This window comes from Lolium perenne, chromosome 3, assembly GCF_019359855.2.
Source record: "Lolium perenne isolate Kyuss_39 chromosome 3, Kyuss_2.0, whole genome shotgun sequence".
NCBI lineage: Eukaryota > Viridiplantae > Streptophyta > Magnoliopsida > Poales > Poaceae > Lolium > Lolium perenne.
The window spans coordinates 74,300,156-74,322,035 of NC_067246.2; the positions used below are offsets into that span (position 1 = coordinate 74,300,156).

The window sequence follows — 21,880 nt, forward strand, 5'->3', positions numbered from 1 at the left end:
GGCGCTGCCGTTATCTATTATATCCGCTGCGAAGGTTCTTGTGTTCATCAAGGATTGTCTAGCTCTTGGTTTGAGGCGTATCGTTCATCGATCCGTTGCTTGCTGGATTCGTTCCCTCTTCTCCAGGCTGCGTTCATCGTGTTGTTGGGAGGATTCTCTACCCCAGGTTCTCGCTGTGAAAGATCGGGCATCAACTAAGGAGGATCAAGTGGGTCCCTCCCTTATCATTCATTTCCATGTGTTCCGGTGTACAATTTTTTTTAAGGATTCTGAAATTTGAATTTGAATTATAGCTTGGATTGTGATGTTTGAAAGTTCCAGTTTTTGTTGAATTAATCTGTGTGCTAATATTATTATTGGAAATCATATGTATCATCTTGTATGCTGTAGGAGAAGAAGTGAGAGAAATGGACAAAGTCGACAAATAGGGTGGACAAAGACTAATGGACATGTGTCCTCGACAATGGATATCCCTTGGAGTTGTTCTTAGGACAAATCATGCTTGCTGATCATTCGACGCTAACATACAGGTATTATACAACATGTAAAATTGCAAGTACATACGGCCAGATGCCTGACGGATCATTTTATTTCTGTTCCAAATGCTAGCACGCAGAAAATTATAGAGTACAATAGGTAATATACAACAGACAAGTACATAATCTCGTAAGGCAGACATGTAGACTAGTTCCTTTTCTTGGAACATATGCGCACAATACTACGGCAAAACATGCTTACATGCCCTACACAAAAGCATACACCAGGCCATTAAAAATTTGCCATGGCAAAACCAACCAGCTGAAAACACTATTCAGACGCTGCTGCGTTAACAAGTGTTCCAATTCAAGTTCAAATTCACAACGGATCTCCCAAGATGCTAGTTCTGTGATTCTTGATATTGTTCAAACGAAGCATCTATGCAGGATTACTTACTGCCAAGTACCGCATTGCCATGTGATATCTGGAAACCCCAGTGGCCAAACTGATGCTGCAGCTTGACGAGCATTACAGCTGGAATCGGCATGGAAAAGAACAGTCACCTCGCACGATGGTGCACAGTTGTTAAGCAAGGGTACAAATGGACAAGCAGTAAGGATCGATGGAGGCATATGGACAAGAAGTTTCTTCAAACAGCTTCTGCAGTCATAAGCGGTCATCGAGAACACGATGTGCCTCATCAGTTCATATGAAAACCTTGGCGACAACTTGACTTCAGTGGTTCTTGAGAACAGCTCTGGATTCACCGCTTCGTATAGTGCAAAGCCGTTTTTAGAAGAAGGTAGCTCAAGTTCTAGTGTCGTGATTTCTCTATTGTTTACGAACACTTTCAAGAGTGAATTTAGATTCGGTGATTCTATCCGAAGATTTGTCAAACTAGCAAAGCCATCAACTTGGACAGTTGGACCAAGTTTATCTATGGTGAGTTTCAAAGTAGAAACAGATGGAGTACTCCCTCCTTCACAGTTTATTAGGCGCGCGCGTACCCCTAGGTCACCAATTTAACCTATATAATTTAAATTATATAATATAAAAATTATATCATTAGAAAATAGAACATCTGAACTTTCCAATGATATAATTTTTATAACATATAACTAATGCTAACTTGATCAAATTTGCGACCTAGGGGTACGCGCGTGCCTTATAAACTGTGAGAGAGGGAGTATCTAAAATGAGGATTTCTGGTCGAACACACTTTAACTCAAGGTAAACCAAGTTGGGGGCATGGATAGCTAAAGACTCTGGAACATTCGATACTTCCCAGTGGCAAGTCTTCAGTTGAGAAAGGTGAATCTTGGGGTTCTTGAGGCCCCCAACTCCAACAAGATTGAGAGTAAGAAGGCAAGGGAAACACTTGTTCAATGTACCGAGGTTCTCGTCATCTAATAAAATGAACTCAAGTGCTAGATGAGTCAGATTTGGCATTATCTTGAGCCCATCAACAGATAGCCGTGCATTTTTCAGCCTCAATTTTAAAAGATTATGACCTGCACGGACACAACTTAATCTGAGATATAGACAGTAAAATATGTACAGTATAATAAAACAGAGTACAAAGTTGATTAAGGCAGATGTGGTCCTAAAGTCCTGAACTGTGCAAGTGGCACATATATCATCATTCACTAGATGTTGAACTAAGCACATTTGCTTAGCTTGTGGGTTTCTCAGACCATTATGAAACGAACAAGTTAAACTTCTGTGTGTTCGACTGTTCGTTTGAGTTAGAAAGGTCAATTTGCACTTATTGGTTGAAACTGCGAAGAGATGTGAATAGGTTCTAATTTTGTCGATGCTATCTACTTCAGTGTCACATTAGAATCAAACAATATCCATAACTGAAAACCAACAGCTACCACGACTCAAATCCATGAGAACATGCTTAACTGGTCCCCTGCATATTGCAGAACAGGGTGTGATATCATCAAATTTCCTTATTCCTAAACCGTTTGAAAATTATTTCTAATATGTGCTTACATGCGCACTATACAAGCATAAATTATCCTGTTTCCAGTGGTCCCATTTTCTCTACCAGCAAAAATAGCTAAGAACTTCAGCCTGAAACTCAGTTTATTATTAGAGTCTCTTATTGTTACACAAATCAATTCTAACTCAACTTCTTTATTACTCTAGAAAACACTCATTGTTCAAACGCAAATTTAGCTTCAATTTCAGTTTTTAGCGCATGATTCAACATATACAATAGTCAATTTAGCTCAAAGTTCAAATGTAGCTGAAATTTACTATCAATGTGAGAAAGAGAGATACTAACAGAAGTGGGAGATGACAGGGAGAGCCTCCGCCTTCAGCCAGCGTGGCGGCGGCGAGAAGTCGGCGACATCCACCTCTTGGAGAGTAGGACCTGCAGAAACTGGTAGCTCAAGATCTAGTGTCCTGATATTTCGACTGCTTGTAAACAGCTGCAGGAGGGAATCTAGATCAAGCGACTCGATCCGAAGATTTGTCAAACTCACAAGGCCATCAGCTTGGACAGTTGGGCCAAGCTTATGAATGGTGAGTTTCAAAGTAGACACTGATGGAATGTCTAAGATGAGGATTTCCGGGTGAACACACTTTAAATCGAGATAAACCAATTTAGGCGCGTGGATAGCTAGAGACCGCGGAATATTTGATACCTCCCAGCAGCAAGTCTTCAGTTGGGGAAGGTCAATTTTCGGGTCCTTAAGCCCTCCGACTCCAATAAGGTTGAGAGTCTCAAGGCAAGGGAAACATCTATTCAGTGCGCTGAGGTCCTCGTCATCTAATCTAATGAACTCAAGTGCCAGATGAGTCAGAGTTGGCATTATCTTGAGCCGAGCAACAGATAGCCATGCATTTTTCAGCTTCAGTTTAACGAGATTATGACCTGCATGAGAAAATTTAGTGTGAGATGCAAGAAGTGTTACCAAGTTAAACGGTTAAATATGTAGAATATAATAAAGTACAAAAACGGGTACCGCGGATGTGGCTTAACTGTGCAGAAGGTATATACTGTACATCTGAACACATCATCATCTACTAAATACTGAAACAGCTGTATTTGCTTAGTTACTGAGATTCCAAACCAATACCGCTGGTGAACCAAAGCATATTCAGCTGGCTTGTGTTTGTTCATCGGGTTAATGAAATGGGCAAATATCACGTTTGCATTCAAATTGGGCTGCTACAGAGACGTGAATACATTCTCTTGTTTTTAATAGCCCTGCTGTTGCTACCCAGAAAAACTAGCTATGCACTTCAGCACGAAACAGAGTTTATTTGGTGAAACAAATTCAGTAAACAAGCCATTCTCCAACATGTTCCCCAAGCAGATTTCTTATCTTCTTTACAAACCCTCAATGGCGAAACACAAATTCAGCTCGAGGTCCAGTTTTTAGAGCAACGCGGCGTATAATTTGACAGCAAGATTAGCTCAAAGTTCAATTCTGACCCGAAATGAAATGTACTCTCAGTTTTGGAGAGAGAAAGAGACTGACATAGGCGGGAGATGACGGGAAGCGCCTCCGCCTTCCGCCAGCACGACTGCGGCCAGAAGTCGGCGATGTCCACCTCCCGGAGGGCGGGACCAGCGGCAGTTGCCGCCCACGACGCCACGGACTCCCCGGTGGTGAGGTGCAGGTCGTCGCCCTCGTCGAACTCCCCTTCCTCCACCCACATCGCGTCGTCGGGGAAACCATGCCCCTCGGACGCGTCGAGCGCGAGGGAGCGAAGGTACGGCCCGATGAGCGCGGCGAAGTTCGCGGCGGCCGAGCGGAAGGCGGCTCCCCCGTCCCCAACCACGCCCTCGCGGCGGCGGCGGCGTGCGCGGGCGGCCGCGCTGAGGCTCACCCGCGGGCAGTGGTAGGAGGCGGCGAGGAGCGCGCGCGAGGCGAGGCGGCAAGCCGCGAGGTCCCCGGTGTCGGCGACGCGGCCGAGGACGTCGGCGAGGATCGCCGCCGGGAGGGGGTCGAGGGGATCGCCGGCCTCTGACATGTCTGAACCTCTGAGGTAGCTTCCGTCGTGCTGGCTCCTACTGAATGGTAGAAGCTGGAAACGTCAAAGCAGCTTCAGCTTCGTGTGATTTTTTTTTTTTTTTTTTTTTTTTTGAGCGGGGGAAACGGCCTTTATTAATCAGAGGTAATCGATACAAGGAATCCCTCTGGCGGCCTAACTAGCCACACCCAGCGGCCTGGTGCATCATAAACTGCACTCCTAGCTAAACAGTGTGCTTCTTTATTCGAAATCCTAGCTTCGTGGCGGAACTCAAGAGCATCAAAGTCGCCCTTAGACTCCCTAATTTCTCTCACAATGTGAGCATAACTGCCGAGAGTTCCCTCGGCCAAACTAGTGACAACATTCATGCAGTCCGTTGCCACCATAATCCTCCTGACGTGTATGTCCTTTGCCAGGGCGCAAGCCTCCCTGCAAGCCACAGCCTCCAGAATCTCAGCGCTGGATTTTCCGGGGAGCACGAGCGTCGATGCCCCCATAAACACTCCATTCTCCGTCCTGGCTATTGCCGCCACCGTGCCTCGACCGCCATTCTTGCCCACCGCAGCGTCAACATTGATTTTGATCATCCCCCTTGGTGGCGGGATCCATCCCGGTGTCCGCTGCTCCGGGGCGGTAGCTGGCTTTTTCTTCCTCAGATCCTCGCACTTTTTCAGGTCCGATACAAAACTCTCCACGAACAGGTGAACCGAAAGAGGGCTCTGAAAAATCTGCTCGTGTATCGCCTTTCTTCTTGCGTGCCATATAGCCCATAGCGTCACCAGCACCTTCGTAAGATCATCATGCTTCAATGTTTGGATCAAACCTGCGACCCATGCCCTTGCATCGCCATCGTCCGACCGGCTGACATGTTCCGTTACTTCTTCATCTAACAATGCCCACACACACCGGGACATAGAGCAGTCCAGTAGCGCGTGCCGCCAAGAATCACAGGCGCCGCACAACTGGCAGCGGTCGTCGTCTGCCATACCCCGTCTATGTCTCAACTCATTCGACAGCAAAGACTGCTTGGCTAGCCTCCAAAGAAAGACCCTAATCTTTGACGGAACTTGGGTCTTCCAAAGCGAGCTCCATTCCTTCGCTATTCCTGCCTCGTTCGAGCTTGTGGCCCTGCTATCCAGCCACGCCTCGCGCCTCTCCCGCGTGTCGACCAACATGCGGTATGCCGAACGCACGGAGAAAACACCCTTCCGCTCGTAATGCCAAGCCCAGAAGTCGTCGTGTCTCCTGCTGGGCAAAGGAATCTCCTTGATCACGTCAACATCCATTGGTAAAAAAACATTCCCTGAGTTTCTCCTCGTTCCAAGTTGCAGAACTCGAGTCGATAAGATCAGCCACTGCATGAGGCGGATTCCTGGCCAGGCACGCCATGGGCCGAAGCATCCCATCCCTCGGTAACCAATTGTCATTGCACGGGTCCGTGTGCTCCCCCCCGACCAATCCTTCTCACCAACCCTTGCTTAAGGACTTGTATACCTTCATGAATTCCACGCCAAACCTGAGAAGGCGAGGAGCCTATCTCAGCTTGCATCATGTCTTCAAAATCCTTGTGCTCAATGCCGCCGGATTCTGCAGCATGCGCCACCCCTGGCGCGCAAGGAGGGCCAAGTTAAACAGCTCCATGTCCTTAAACCCTAGGCCTCCCAAGCTTTTTGGTTTGCACATCTCTCTCCAGGAAACCCAGCAAGGCTTTCTCTCACCCTCGCGACTCCCCCACCGGAATTTCCGAATGAGGCCATTTATATGATCACACAACCCTTTAGGCAGAAGGAAACATGCCATAGAGAAAATCGGCACAGCCTGGGCCACCGACTTTATTAGTATGTATTTCCCTCCCGCCGATAGGAGTCGCTCCATCCACCCCTGGATTTTATTCCAGATTCTATCTTTGATATATTTGAAAGCTCTCCCTCTTGAAAGCCCCACGTCCTGGAGTGTCTCATTCTGAACTCCCAAAACAGTTTTCACAGCTTCCTTCATCACGCTCGGACATCCTTTGCTAAAGAAGATAGCAGATTTGTCCCGATTTATCCTCTGACCTAACGCCATATAATACCGATCAAGAATGTATTGGATCTTCCCCGCACTCTCCGTATCCGCTTTGAAAAGTAACAGGCTGTCATCCGCAAAAAGGAGGTGGCTGACCGCCGGAGCGGTTGGCGCCACCTTTAGTCCGTGTAGCTCCGATGATAAACTGTGGTGTTTTAAAAGGCACGAAAGGCCCTCTGCTGCCAACATGAACAGATATGGGGAGATAGGATCCCCCTGTCGCACCCCTCGCGAGGGAGTAAACGGCTGTAACTTCCCTCCATTGAAAAGGACTTGGAAAGAGACCGTTGTTACTAGTCGCATCACCATCCGAACCCAAAGCCGATGGAAACCCATCTTGATCATGACGGCCTCCAGGTAATTCCATTCCAGCATGTCGTACGCCTTGCGCATGTCCAGTTTGAGCGCACAAAACCGATTCTTCTTCGCCTTATTCCGCTTCATAAAATGCAGACATTCGTACGCGGATATAATATTGTCCGTAATCATCCTCCCAGGCACAAACGCCGACTGTTCCTCTGCGATTATATCTGGTAACACCACTTTCAATCTGTTAGCCATCACCTTGACCGCTATCTTATATAGTGTGATTTTGTTTTGTAGACGATATTTTGCCAGCGAATTGGCATAGCCTCGGGACAACGGCCTGGCCCATTTTTCCTATTTCTGGACCAAGGCCCAAAGCCAAGATATATTTTTAAAAAGATCACCTAACTTTCCTTTCTGTATTTTCAGTTATATACTGAGACTTCTGCAAAACCCACGCCAAATTTCAGTTAAAAAAACACGAACCACTGGAGCCAAGTTAAGCAAATTTAAATTCGTAACACCAACGGGAGATTAGACACATGCATCCAATGTATATTGTTTACAGAAAATATCGACCGCAACAATACACATGAACTCAATAATGGTCAAAATTTCCCCAGAGTCTTATTTAGGATGCGAGCGTAAAGGTTCAGCCACAATTAGCAGGGGAAGTCACGTAGTGGGTCACTCTGGCCTCTGGGTCTTCTGTTTGAGATATGTTATCTGAAGAATACATTCAACACGTCTGGTAAACTTCCAAATGGCCTCAGTAACAGACCAATACTCCCTCCGATCTCGCGATCAGAGGGAGTACATGATAGGCCAGGATGAAATATCACATAGAAGGAAATATGTTCCTCAGCTATGCATGCAGGTAGACCAGATAAAACAATATGAAAATGTTAGATCAAATACCTCACTATGCTCTACATAAAAAAAAAATCCCGTTTCACAATATAACAATCTCTGAATCATGAGCAAGAAGATGGTTATAACTTAGAAGAGCAGAAGAAACCATTATCAGGGAAACACTAGGCAAGCCCAGGAAGCAAACAAAAACCATCTTGTGGCTCTAGCTGAACAAAAGTGAAAATCAGCACAGCTCCAGTAAGCACACGCACTCAATATGAGGAGTGTGGGGAAACATATCTACAGGTATTACACGCTTCAGCTCGTAGCATCCGGTCAAACCTTTCTCCTCCTGCAGGTAAATTCAATGAAAAGGCAGCTTAGCATTGCAACAGACCTGAAATACTACAAAGCTACCAACAGTAGGACAGAGAATACCACGCCATGACACAGGTAGTCCAAATCGCGTGCACACGTAGCTGGATTACACGAGACATACACTATTCGAGGGGCTTTAACTTCTAGCAACCACTTGATTAACTTCATATGCATCCCTGGTCGATTAGGATCTGAAGAATTCATTGACACCAAATTAGGTCTTAACACCAAAGAAAAGCTCTATATATAAAGGTGATGTAAGCAGCTAGTGGATACTTTTAAGACAAAATTCAGAAACAATGTTTGTTTTTTAAAATCTAGATGCATCAGGAGATGAGTGAATTTAGGTGATGAAGAGTAATGGCAAATAGCCATCTGCTCCCTCCGTTCCACAATTCTTGTCATGGTTTTCGTTCAAGGGAGTACTAAGCAAGACAAACCTGATATGATTATGTCAGGCTTCGGAAATTCCTTCCCAAATGTTTCGTTGATTTTGTTGAGGTCTCCCTGGACAAATGTAGCATTACTGATACCATTCAACTTAGCATTCTTTTGAGCATCCGCAATGGCTTCAGGGACAACTTCATATCCATAAACATGCTTTGCCCTGGGCAAAAGAAGAATGTTTAGTAACTCTAGTTTTATATTAACCAGGTATAGAAGTTCCCCTCACTGGTACAGTTGCTCTCTCACAATAGCTACCGCTACAAGAAAACCCACCTTCTAGCAAGGGTCAGGCCAATGGTTCCAGTTCCACAAAATAAGTCAAGAACAATCTCAGAGCCATCTCCTTTAAGGTGAGCAGAATCTTCAATGAGCTTATAAAGAACATCAGCCTGCAAGGAAATCACACTACTTTCATACGCAGTCGTTCAGGAATTAGTCGCAAGTACTAAACACCCAGCTATTACACCACTAGAAAAGGACTTCATTTCAAAAATCATATTTCTGCCATTATTTACACCACTAGAAAAGGACTTCATTTCAAAAATCATATTTCTGCCATTTACTAGCATTTACTATTTTGTAGAGCTTGGTAAATATGCAGACTCCTCGTAAATGTTATTTCTTAAAGCTATGTGCATGCTTCTATTGAAAAATAAACAACATAAAAACTTAAGAAGCACATCATTTATATAATGGTGACTGGAAAATAATGCATTGATTCATCATTTATATAACATGAACAAACCTGTTTTGTATTAGTCTGGAAAAAGGAGTTGGCAGATATCTGGAATGTAAGTCCTCTCAACATCTCTGTAATGGTCGGTTTCCCATACAAGGTATATTCTTGTTCACCCACAGATGTATTTCCAACAGATGTGTTGACATTATTTACAACACTAACCTACATTAGCAGGACAATATCAATATGGGATAGCCAAGATAGTTACCACATAAAAGTGCTCTACTGGATATATGATTAGCCAAATAGATCCAATTATGTACCACTTCAGGTATTTTTGTGATTCTATCAACAAGAGGCATCAGTAGCTCAGGTGTATAACATGATGTCACAAAATTGACCATCACTTCTGGAGCTCCAGTGCCGACGTTTCTGGAAAAGAAATACAAACAAAATGGAATCTTTAAAAGTGGCAATCATACAAAAAGTTTGCTCAAAAGGTAACAAAAGGTTGAATGGCTCCTTTGTTTGGTGGGAAACAACATGACTTGTACGTTGTCCCAGCTTTATCAACCATACTTATTTGTAGATAGTGCCTTTTTAGATATCGATACAATGGTTAATGAACTAATGAGGGCAAATACACAAAAAGTAAAAGCACCGTTTACCAGTTTAATATTATGTTACACTGGTTTATCTGAATCCATGGCATCAGTTCCATTCCTAAGTTATGCTGTACTAGTAATAAACTAATAATATTAACATGTCTAGAATTATATACTGTGCATATAATTCACATGCAGTAAACGGACGATATGATATCACATTATCATACTACGAATCAAAATGTGCATTCCAGTCCATGACAAGCGAGATACAGCATCAGCTGCATTACTGTTGGAACAAGGGAAGAACACAATTAGATGGACCACCATACCTTCCAGTTCTTATCATAAGATGCTTGAGAAACCCAACATGCTTGTAGACATCATAAGGCGTGAGGCCAAGAGCCGGATCCGTCCAACTTTCTTGAACAACTGCAAGAACCTATGGAAATTAGCAACTAATCAATTCAACATTCCATCGCCTGTAATAAAAAAACACTAAGAACCAATTGGCTGTGTGCTCACAAACTGAATGATAGTACAATAACATAGTCATATTAAAAGGTGAGCAGGCAAACAAAAGAAGCCTCCACCACCACCAGTCAACACGATGAACCCAGAAATGGATCAGACTTATTAACTCCACACCGACATATGGCACACACAGTTCTATACTTCTGGTAAACAATGATGATCATAATATAAGCAAAACCATCCTAGCAATGCTATCAAGCAGACAACTTGGACCCTATATATACCTCTAATACCCCATGCCAACCAACCTAGAACTTCAATACTACAAAGTTATACTGACACACTGAATCCAAAAATCTCATTTTATGAAGCGAGTCCACTACATCATCATCAACCAGTCCATTACCTTATCTGCCGGCTCACTGTGCAGCAAACACGTCTCGACATGAAGCACCTTGTCGAAGAACCCAGGTGCATGCAGCCCAAGCGAATAACCATCAGTCTCCAACTCTTCCTCCTTGGCCACCTCCGGTTTCTCCTCCTTCCACTCCCTCTTCATCCACCTCTTGGTCCCAAACGAGAATTCCATCTGCAAAACACGAAAGCAAAACGGTGTCGGTCACATTCCTGACCCCAAACCAAACCCCTCCTAAACCCCAACACCCAGTAGCGTCACCTTGTTCCTGTACCGAAAAATCTCATCGCAGGGCACGATGGGCTTCAGGACGGCACCGGGATCCGTGCCCTCCAAGGTCGTGGGGTCAAATTTCCCGAAATTGACCAGCAGGTCGCGGACCTGGACGTGCTTGTGGCGGATCTGCGCGGCGTAGGCGAGGGACTGGCTCTTGCACCCGCCGCAGTCGGCGGCGAGCGGGCAGGGGGCCACGACGGCGTCGCGGTGGGGCGCGAGCGTTTTCAGCTTGGCGGCCTCGGCGAAGGCGCCGCGGCGGAGGCGGCGCACGCGCGCGAGGAGGCGCTCCCCCGGGAGCGCGCCGTCGCATAGGAGGACGAAGGTGGAGCCGTCCACCCTGCAGACGCCCTTGCCCTTGAAGGCCAGCGCCTCGCAGGTGAGCTCCAGCACCTCGTTCTTCTTCGGGAAGTAGCCCTTGGCGCGCGGCGGGTGGGATGGGGTGGGAGCGGGGGCTTCTGGGGCGGTGGCTGTGATGGCGAGGAGGCGGCGGCGGTGGTGGTGGAGCGGGATGCGGCGGCGGAGCAGGGCGCCGGTGAGCGGGCAGAAGGCGCCGGCCGCGGCCATGGTGGCGGCGGTGAGGATTGGCGGCGGACGGTGGAGATGGTGGTAAGACTCTGGGCCCCACTGTTCAGTTAGCAAACTACTACACACCTGAAACTGCTATATCTACCTTTGACGGGGGCGTTTCCGCAAAACAGCCAGAATCCAAAGCCCACGCAGCATCTGAACTTCGAAAGCCCACGGCCCACGTCGCACCAGCGTTCTCGAAACCGAATACTTCCATCCCCGACCCTAATTTTCAAACGGGCAAACTTACATCCAGGCCCCCGGAAGTCCACCCACCTCGCAGGCGCGCCCTCCCACCCGCCCTCGCTGCTCTCCTCTCCCTACTTGTATCCAGCGCCCGCCAAGCCGCCCAAGGCAAGGCAACACAACCGACCGCCACCACCTCTCGCCGTCGGCTCCTCCGATCCGCCACCGCCGCAGGAGCCCGCGCGGCTCTCCTCCCGGCGGACGCCGCGCGGCAGAGGGAGGGAGAGAGAGAGGGCCAGGTCCGCCCGCGCCATCCCGGCGCTGGTCGGCGTCGTCGCCGCGCGAGCCGACGAGCTGCGCGCGCGGTGCTCTGGGAGCGCGATTCGGCCCAGATCCGAGCCAGGTGAGCTCCTCCTGCGAACCCGTTGGTGGAATTTCGCGTAATCTCGGATGAGATGGGTTTCGGTCGGCGGGTGCGGCCGGAGGGAGGCCGTGGGGATTTCCGCGGTGGGTTTTGGGCTTGTTCTGCGCGCGGTTTGCGGCTGCTTCTGGCGGTCGCTAGGTTGGTCGGAGCAGTTTCTCGCTTCGTCCTAGGCAGATTTCCCCAGCTCCGTTCGTTTTGGTGGGGCACCTTGCGGGGGGTTTTTGGTTCGGGTTAACACGTTGCTTCTCTCAGAGAAGATGCGATGGGGAATCTGCGTCCTGTGTGTTGAATCTTCTGCTAGATGGTTTCTTCTCTCTCGAGGTTTGCTCCGTCGCTCGGAGACCAGTTCCTAGGGAGGATGATTCGGTCGCGAATTATTCCTTGCGCGATTGGAATCCTGAGATTTATGGGCGTTCGTTTCGTTTACTGGGTGTTCCGTGGGGATTTCAGCTGTGATTCTCACTCGTTCCGATCTCCGATGAGATTGCTTCCTCGGGCGGCCGCGTCTCTGGAATCTACTGTTACGATTTGCGTTTAGATTTTGTCAGAAATCTATCCTCCCCTCTCCGATTAGTATGTTGTTTTCAGCTACTTTCGCTTCGCTCGTGGATTGCTTCTGTTACCTACTGGCGGATCTTATCCAATTTGGTGGACGACTCAACTTGATGCGGCGTACATTGCTTTGGCCAGCCAAAGAGAGGATTTTGGTTATGGGCCATCAAAATTCTGTTTTTTTATGGACAATTCGCTGGGGAAAATACTTCTATTGGATTGATATGCCTAGGCGGCTTTGGTCTTCTCTGAGTTTTGGGTCCTTTGTCGTTCCTGATGTTTCAGCATCTGGGTAGATTTCTAAGAACGTTTCGGTAAATTTGGACTGTACCATGGCGGCGAGGTGATTGGAAGTTTGTGTGAATCCCTTACTAGAGTTTCGTGGAGTCTAGATTTTAGGAATGAAACCCTCTTCATGTTTGGTCTTAGGTAGGTCTCGGTGACTTGGCTGGGCTCTTTTTCCGGTTTCTTCTCGTCCCACAAGATGATAACTTCAAATCTGACTAGTGATTACAAAATGGATTACCGAATGGGGTGGTTTTGTATCTTGGTTTGCGAACATGTATAATTTTGTTTCTTTCGTTGAGAGATTTAAAAAAAACATTTGAAGGTGGGAGGAGATTTTAGAACTAGGTAGCATTGTTGTTTTGGTTCTCTGTGTAACTCTTGTTGGTATTTAACTATTAAGCACATATGGGTTAATGACTACTGCATACTGAGCATGCTTTTCTGGCTTGCAGCGGTCTCAAGTCAAGGGCTTTTCAAATGGGTCCAGCAAAAGGTTCTCGGACAATCCCCAGGATCACAATAAAAAAACACGAGGATCGACAGTATCATGAGGATCCAACTAGTTCAAGCAAGATGAAACTTAAAGTAAGATATAGCAAGACTTGATGATAGATTGATTCTAGACAGTGACCAGTAGTTGTAGCACCAGTGCACCACATTTCCCCTTTCTTAAGATGATTTACATGCTCTTTGCTCTTGCACTAAAAGGTTTTGATTTCTCAGAAGAGGAAGATGTCAGACTTGGGTCCCCAATGGAGCAAGGATGAGCTGATGCTCTTTTATGAAGCCTACCGCCGACATGGGAAAAATTGGAAAAAGGTTCGGTTCTCATTTTTTACATTTGTCTCTGGTTGTCTTCTCTCCTAGGTACCTTTTGAAGCATGGTGATAAAGCTGTTTGTTGACTCTTTGTAGGTCAGTGCAGTAATTGGTAGCAAATCGACTGACATGGTAGAAGCTCTTTACAGTGCACATCGGGTGAGTAATTGTTTCTAATGCTATTATGTCCTAGCTGCAAAGTCTACAGTCTTGCATCTTCTACCATTTTCTCTGTTTGGTAAAGCAAAGATGGTAATTCACTCACATAGAACAGGACATTAATATTTACCTTTAGGTTCATGTTCCAACGGAAATTCATAAATTATTGCTAGTGTAGTTCAGCCTGCAGTAATGTTTCACAGTATTTGGCATGACTTAATTTTCTTAAGCGAGCCTTAAAATACTTGTAGACTGACATTTATTGTTGTAGACTTTCTTGTCTCTTCCGGAGCGTGACGGTACTGCCATGGGATTTATTGCATTGGTTACTGGTCATCACAATGTTCTGGTAAGATTTTGATGTTTTTCTTTTTGTTGAACGTTTGAGCTGCTGTTTACTTGGGTTTCTGGAATTGTTAAATCTCTGTATTTTTTCTCTTTTTGGGTCGGTTCAGTAACATGTGAATGGTTTTACCATTTCTGCTCCTTCACAGTTCAGTTATAGTGTTGCCTATCTATCAGTACCATATGATACTGTAGGAGGGCCCTAAGTATAGAAAGGTGATGAGTATAGGATTAGTGCAAGTTTTAAAGTGATGATTGTTATTACTGTCCTTAAGTACTACTACATCCGTTCCATATTAACTGTCGCAGATTTGTCTAGATTCGTGTATCTGGACAAATCTGCGACAGTTAATATGGAACTGAGGAAGTAATTTGGATAGTGACATTGCATTCATTAAATTGTTGTTTGCATTTCATAAGCTCTGAAGTATGATTTTCTACAAATGGGTGATTATCCAGCAAACATTTGTTTAGGGAAGGAAATACAGTACATGAATATACGTGTTAAAGCCATGCAATGATAAAACTTTCTAAGGAATTTAATCTAGTTCTGAATTTCACTATCATCAAATTCCCCAATGGCAGGAATCCCCAAGTCATAAAGAAACTGATCAGATAGTTAGATCATCTGGGAAGCGACGGAGACGTGGAGAAGCTGCGCAACATAAAGAAAATGCAGCACTCCACCCTCATGATGCCTTTACATATGAGGAAATGAGTGTTGCTGGGTTTACATCTTCTTTCAAGGAACTATACTATGGAGGCAAGAATTGCAACGCAAATATGCCATCTCTTTCTATTTCCCCTTAAATGTAGTTTTGATAATTTCTTGTTGTTCTTTTCAGAACTTGTCAGATGCATCAGACGTCATCCTGTTGAGAAACGTACCCCTCGTGTACCAGTTATAGCTCCTTCAGACATAAATGCTACCTACAACAGCACACCACAAATTAAAAACATTATCAGTTCTTCAAAAAATACTAAGGAAGACATAAATGATGATGGCACCGTCATTGCAATGGATGAATGCTCTCCTGATGGAAGCTCAGGAATCACTGAAGCAAATAAGGTTGCTGAGGGTCAGACTTCCTTGGAAATCAGAAGAACTGGAGACACGGAGATATCTCAGACCCAACAACATTTGAAAAAGAGAAGAATTCAGGAAAGCATGGACGAAGCCCAGACCAGTAAAGTTGAGCTTGGAACCACGATGGTGGCTGAAGAAGGGAATAATTTAGATGATTATCAGAGACTTAGTCAGTTATTTTCTCCAGGTATTTTTTGAACCAATTGGTTGCTTCCCCTTGTCATTGGCAGCAAACAGACGGCCTCTTTCTGGAATTAGAAATTACTCCCTCTGCCCATAAAAAAATATCTCAACTTTATAAAATATGCATGTATCTAGACATATTTTAGTGTGTAGATACATGCAAATTTAGACAAAGTTGAGACATCCTTTTATGGATGGAGGGAGTATGTATGTAGCTCATTAGAAAATTATTGTCCAAATAATCACAGAGCCATGAGGTGGCCAAGGAAATGCAGTCTAGATGAAAAACATGTCCATAATGTTTGATTAACTATTCATCATTGTTTGTGCTGCTACTGAATTTCTGTTCAGTGGAGCTTCCTTGGCATATGTGATTAACCCTCATCAGTAATGCTTAGTACTAATCATTATCAGTATTGTAATATTCTGTTTCCTGTTTATTTTTGCAGATGAGATGATGGTATTAGATGTATTGGAGAGTCTGGTGACTGTGCCCAGTAAAATGCCGCAGCCTGAGATTAATATTCCTTCAGGTTAGCCATATTTCTCCTAATTTGTCCTGTTACATTATATGTTATCTCAGGAATGTTATGTGTGGCTGATGCTTCCCCTTTTTCATCTAATGACCTAGGTGCACTTGGAAAGAGAACTTCTGCATCATCTCATAGACAGGAGGAAGTGCTTCCCCCAGTTGATCAATCTAAACAAAGGAAGCAAGCTAGTGAATCCAGTGCTTCCACTGCAAAGAAGAAAAGAAGAAATAAGTTATTAGATGGAGAGGTAAGATATTGTGAATAGTGAACTATGTTGTCTGAATCCAAGTTCTACAAGGTCCCTTTTGGGCTCACATAGAACACAAACTTTATTCGGGTCATTAATGTTTGTTTTCTAGTTTTCCATGGCAGCTTCTAGTAGTTGTTCATATTATGTTGGGTCACATTATGTTCATAAAATTATAGGCTTGGTTGGCATTCATGGGAAGGCATTCCTTTGTTTCTTCTCAATTAGACATCCATTGTTATCAATAGATGCCCACTAACTTATGTTTACTTCTTCAAAGTGCACCTAAAAAACTGTCAAAACTGATGTGTTTTCCAGTATTACTCCAGTTAATCTGATGACAATTCCCTTTTTGTCATATTTTTTCCACAGGTGCTGGCTGAAGAACAAAGCAATTCTGGCAATTCTTCAGTTATACCAGAGGCACGTCAGGTTGATACCACCGAGCGGCCCTCCTTGAATCCTGACTTTGAAAAAGGGGCAACAGATTTACCTGAATCAACTGCAAATATTTCTGCTGAAGTATCCTCTGATGCACCGATGGAAATTGACTCTCAAATAAATATGTCAAGGAAAAGCAAAAGAAAATCCAAAATACCATGCAGAACAAAGCATGTGTTTTGCAATGAAGGTGCAGATAATTTACAGGTACAGTCATAGTTAATCAAATACTGCAGATTCAGATACTACCATGTGATACTTATCTCCTAAGTTGTGACTCTTCCCTATTTTCAGGCAACCAAATTGCTGCATTGCTTGTCATCTGAATCACTTCGTAGATGGTGTACATACGAGTGGTTCTACAGTGCAGTTGATTATCCATGGTTTATGAATAATGAATTTGTGAACTACTTAAATTTTGCAAAATTGAGCCATCTGTCAAGGCTCACTCGATCTGAGTGGAGCACAATCCGAAGGTAGTAACTTGCAAACCCTGGAATTTGTAGCATTTGTTCTTTGTCCCTGTTTGTACATGCTTTGTCTATTTGCATACACTGAATAATCTTTTACCTGCAGTTCTCTTGGCAAGCCCCGCCGCTTTTCTGACCACTTTCTGGCAGTAGAAAAGGAAAAACTTGAGGATTATCGAGAAAATGTTAGGAAATACTATTCTGAACTAAGTGATGGTTTGCGGGATTCTCTACCAGCAGACCTAGCTCGGCCTTTTTCAGTTGGCCAGAATGTCATTGTTCGTCACCCAAGTAGCAGAGAACTTTGTGACGGTAAAGTCCTACTTATGGAGCGGGATTGTTACAAGGTGCAGTTTGATAGGCCTGATCTAGGTGTTGATATAGTGAAGGTATGCATTTGCAGCTTTGGTTTCTTTGTGACTAAATGATATATATTTATATCTAGAAGTGCACAACTGAACTGTTTTTTTTTTCAGGACACTGATTGTATGCCTATAAACTGGCTGGATAACCTGCCTGATCATCTCAAGAAGAGGAACTCCCTCTCAAATAATGCACATCGGAAAGTGGATATTGAGCACATTCCGGAGCTTACTACAAAAGAGAGCTGTGGCCATATCATAAATGGTGTTTCTCGATCTGAGCCGTCCAGTAGTCCACATGTAACGTCAGAGGTAAGGTTTTATTCCTTCCAATGTTTTTCTAAGGAGCATAAATAATAGTCAGGTTGAATATAACAGTGCTTATGCAGGTTCATGAAATACTGTGCCCGGTCATTGAGTGTTCTGCAAAATTCAATTGCTTGTGGTTGTGGTATCTTGGAGCTAATTCTAATTAATCTATTTATTTATTTATCCACAGGCTGAATCTGCTGTAGATTGTGAAATGCTACCCAACAAGAGTACCTCTGGTAGATATACAGTGTCACCACTCCAGTTCGCGGATGCCAGTTCACAACCTAGAGGTCGTGCAAACAACATGAGTGCTCGCGATACTGAGCTGGATTCTTTTGTTAATGCATTTGTCCAAAACTCACTTTCACAAGCCAAGCAGATGGTTGGTGAAGCCATGCAGGTATGCTGAAGTCCAAATGGCAACTCTCAACTTCTGTGCAATCAAAGGTATCATTGTATTTCAACTCATTATGCTGCTGATGTTTTGTTGCATAGGCTGAATCTCGGGAAGAAGGAAGATGTACATCAAATCAAGCATCGCATTGCCTGGAATCTGAAGCTGCTCTTGGTGATGGCCAACTTCCATCCAGCCTGATACTGAACTGTGTTGCTACCGTCCTTGCAATCAAGGTAAAATGTCCACAGAATCCCATCTACGGTAGTCTATGGTTAGTAGTATTGTTTTTTATCTCACTTCATCTTCCTTGTCCAAAACATGCAGGACCTTAGCGAATACCGGCATCCGCCTGCGAAAATAGCAGGTGTCTTGGAGCACGCTTTCTCGATGCTGCGCCCGAGCTGTCCAGAGAACCTCGCAATCTACAGCGAGATCGAGAGCTGTATCTCCGTCGTCAAAAACCAGATACTAGCACTTGTGCCAACAACGTCTGGCAATGGCAGCTCTGCTATGCTGATGTAAGTAGTCCCAGCTGCGGAAGACACTCACGCCCTCTGCTGTAGATTCAGGAGGCACTGGTTTTGCAGCTGTGTCCCTCTCTTACTCAGGAAAGCCGGGCATCTGGAGTAAAGATGAACTCCGCTGTGCCCACATGAGCTTTAGTTATGCAGCATTTGGAGTAGAAAACGTAGCATAGATAAGTTCCTGGATTGATTGTCCAGCCCCCTTGTATTCTGTGTATATAATAGTATTGCAAGAATAAACTCTTCAGCGCCTGCTTGGAGTGGTGCAGTTCATTTCTCACAGGGGCAATAAAAGTACACATGTTCAGAAAAGGCCTCTGTTTTGTTCTTGTCAATACAAATTCAGACGGCTGAATTTGATATGATTCTAGTAGTTATAATGGCAATGTCTGTCTACGATTTGTCTATTTTGTACAATCTCATCTCGGTGTATGTATTGAAGGATAGAAGCCAAGAATGCTGACTACTCCTATCGGCGAATCCTGACCTTACCTGCGTAGAACCATCAATCTATTGCTCCCACTGCTGTTTAGAGCATCTCCACCTGTGCCCCCAAATAGACACGGGTAGGAACGTCGGCAGAGACGTATGGGGGGCGTTGGCACTGCATCCTCTATTTGGGGTGTTGTTCCCACACCAGCGTCCCCAAATAGGCTGCGCCGATAGGATTTCTTTTAAGACAAACTAAACATTTTCTTATAGTTTCATTTTCATATCATTCATATTTTACGCAAATCCGAGTAAAACATTATTCACTCCTCAATCTAGGATGATATGCGAAACCTGCTTCATCTCTAGCCTACTACCTACTGGCCACCCGGCTCCATGGAGGTGGACGATCGTCCGCTGCTCTCTTCGATGCTCTCACCGCCACGAACGTCAAGTAGGCCGCTCTATCCGCGGCTGCCGCCTCCTGACGCAGTTGCTGCTCCACCTCCTGCCTCCGTAGCAGCTGCATCTCCGCCAAGCATCGCCGCTCGTAGATTTCATCCTGACACTGCTGCTCCTCCCGCATCTCCCGCCGCAGCGCAAGCTGCTCCCACCCCTGTTGTCGGCGTGCTGCTGCTCCGCCTCCCGGTGACGCCGCCCCGCCTCCAGCATTTGTCGCTCGTCCGTGGCAAATGCTTCTACGGTCGCCACTAGCGCCACCTCCTCCCACGCCTCGTACTCTGCGAGCTGCGGGTCCTCCTCCATGACTTCTACGGCCGCCTCTAGCGCCGCCTCCTCCACGCATTGAATATTGGGGGTTTAGATTTTTTCACTATGCGAGGCGGGAAACCTCGCGGCGTCGTGGCCGGAGAGTTTCCCGCGCGGCGTCGTGGCGGGAGATCTCCCGCGCGGCACCCTGGCGTCACTGATAGGCGGCTCCCACGCCAAAAAAAATTCGTCTCGCGAGGCGCCGGCGCGCCCGATTCGCGCCCTTCTCGAAGGGGCCGGCACAGGGTTGTCGGTGCTTCTATTGGGCTCAAAAAAATGCCGACGCTCGTTGGTGTGAGCCCATTTTCGATGCCGGCCTCCAAAATGCTATCGAGGGCGCTATCGGGGGCGCCGGTGGAGATTCTCTTACTTCCTCGGGTCGGAAAATATCGATGTGGTGGGAGGGCATATGCAGTGTATGGTAGGCATACTCCCGCAGTCCCGCGTCAATTACCGTACCCTGTAGTTCCTTTCTCTGTGTTGCCAATGACCATGTTGACAGAATTTGAGTTCTGTCCAGTCTGACCTTTCTTTCCTTTACGTTGTGGACAACGATGAGCCCAATGACCCATCTCGCCACACACCCAGCAAGGATCTTTTTTCTCCGTTTTTCCCTTCTTCTTGAAGTTGGTAGGCTGGGAGACTCTCTTGTTCTTTCCCTTGGACTTGTGGGCATTTTTCTGCCCATATTGGCAGCAGAACGTCCCTCAGTTCCTCCAGTGTGTTTGTCTTTTGCCCTCGCCTTCTCCTCAACATCCAGAGAACCAATGATATTCTCAACAGCCTCTGATGTTTCAGAGAAGTGGAAAAGTTCCTCCATGAAGGGGAAATCTTAGCGACAATGCATCATGCGACAATCTTGTCCGGTAGCACACACTTGAGGAGCTCAAGTTCCTTTGCCATGATCTGTATCTCGTGAGCCTGTTCCACTACAGATTGGTTCTCAACCATTCTGTAGTCATTGAACTGGTCCATAGTATACAGTTCACCTCCGGCATCGGCTGTACCGAACTTAGCGTCCAGTGCATCCCACAGTTCCTTCCCATTTCGAATGTGTAGATAAGCATCAACCAATTTGCCTCCAAGCATACTTAGGACTGTAAGGGTATATTGCCCCTATGTGTGGTTTTGGTAATTAAGTAACAACCCCTATGGACTAATGTTTTCATTGAGTTTATATGAAGGAATATTCCATAGGTACTACTTGTATTCCATGTGTTGGATTCAAGTATGGATGCCATGAAGATAAAGATATACCATGTGTATTGGCATCAGGATCATCGATTTGAAGATATATATGTGATATGATCAAGCAGAAGAAATGAAGATGGAGTTCTTATGTGGAACTCAATATTAGCCATGCTCTAGCTTATGTGATAAGCAATGAATGATCAAGATCTTGAGTGCTTAATTCCAAGTGAAGAATTCAAGATATGGCTCTAAGTCGGTGTCATGATAGTCTCATGAGTTGAGCTATGGTTGACTAAGATTTAGAGCATGCAACCAAATGAAGAATTCTTTATACACCTCAAGATAGTATGGTAGAGCATGAGAAGATACAAGGTTGACCAATACAAGAAGTGAAGAATAGAGTCAAGTTTGGTCAACACATGAAGCATGAAAAATGTGCCACGCGAAGTCATGTGGTATGGTAAGCCTTGTCAATTATGCTTTATGAATTAACCCATCATATATGTTCCCTTGTGTTGTCTATGTGGGTTAGGTATCTTTCCATGGGCATGCATCAAAAGTGAGATCTCATATAGCCCATGAGAGGATGACATCAAGTGGTGATCGTCATCAAGGTTGAGTTGGGCAA

At 45.3% G+C, this 21,880-nt stretch overlaps 3 protein-coding genes across 7 annotated transcripts; 1 reads left to right on the forward strand and 2 right to left on the reverse strand.

Annotated features, from left to right (window-relative positions):
• Positions 1-571: 571 nt before the first annotated feature.
• On the reverse strand, positions 572-4,507 carry LOC127341499 (F-box/LRR-repeat protein At4g29420). Of its 4 annotated transcripts, none has more exons than XM_071827997.1 (4): positions 3,975-4,507; positions 2,771-3,364; positions 1,667-1,988; positions 572-1,449 (listed from the first exon to the last, which is right to left on the reverse strand). In XM_071827997.1, the coding sequence occupies exons 1-4, from the start codon at positions 4,468-4,470 to the stop codon at positions 930-932; spliced, it is 1,932 nt and encodes a 643-aa protein (XP_071684098.1). In that variant the 5' UTR covers positions 4,471-4,507; the 3' UTR covers positions 572-929. The 4 variants fall into 4 exon arrangements, with proteins under 4 accessions (XP_071684098.1, XP_051223321.1, XP_051223320.1 ...); XM_051367360.2 differs by lacking the exon at positions 572-1,449 and having other exon boundaries at positions 1,850-1,988; positions 2,771-2,860; positions 3,135-3,364; XM_051367358.2 differs by lacking the exon at positions 572-1,449 and having other exon boundaries at positions 1,850-1,988; positions 2,771-2,860; positions 2,973-3,364.
• A 3,306-nt stretch (positions 4,508-7,813) lies between these two features.
• On the reverse strand, positions 7,814-11,585 carry LOC127341498 (uncharacterized). The gene is made up of 9 exons (XM_051367355.1): positions 10,955-11,585; positions 10,685-10,867; positions 10,137-10,246; positions 9,523-9,631; positions 9,266-9,421; positions 8,794-8,909; positions 8,514-8,680; positions 8,134-8,264; positions 7,814-8,047 (listed from the first exon to the last, which is right to left on the reverse strand). Exons 1-9 carry the CDS (start codon positions 11,531-11,533, stop codon positions 7,940-7,942), a joined length of 1,659 nt encoding a protein of 552 aa, XP_051223315.1. The 5' UTR covers positions 11,534-11,585; the 3' UTR covers positions 7,814-7,939.
• Positions 11,586-11,914: 329 nt separating this feature from the next.
• On the forward strand, positions 11,915-19,265 carry LOC127341497 (protein ALWAYS EARLY 3). 2 transcript variants are annotated; one of them, XM_051367353.2, is made up of 16 exons: positions 11,915-12,125; positions 13,439-13,571; positions 13,695-13,805; positions 13,901-13,963; positions 14,235-14,312; positions 14,894-15,071; positions 15,154-15,582; positions 16,028-16,111; positions 16,210-16,358; positions 16,731-17,006; positions 17,094-17,275; positions 17,376-17,658; positions 17,746-17,943; positions 18,131-18,343; positions 18,439-18,573; positions 18,665-19,265. In XM_051367353.2, the coding sequence occupies exons 2-16, from the start codon at positions 13,464-13,466 to the stop codon at positions 18,860-18,862; spliced, it is 2,685 nt and encodes an 894-aa protein (XP_051223313.1). In that variant the 5' UTR covers positions 11,915-12,125; positions 13,439-13,463; the 3' UTR covers positions 18,863-19,265. The 2 variants fall into 2 exon arrangements, with proteins under 2 accessions (XP_051223313.1, XP_051223314.1); XM_051367354.2 differs by having other exon boundaries at positions 11,994-12,125; positions 13,710-13,805.
• Positions 19,266-21,880: the final 2,615 nt, after the last annotated feature.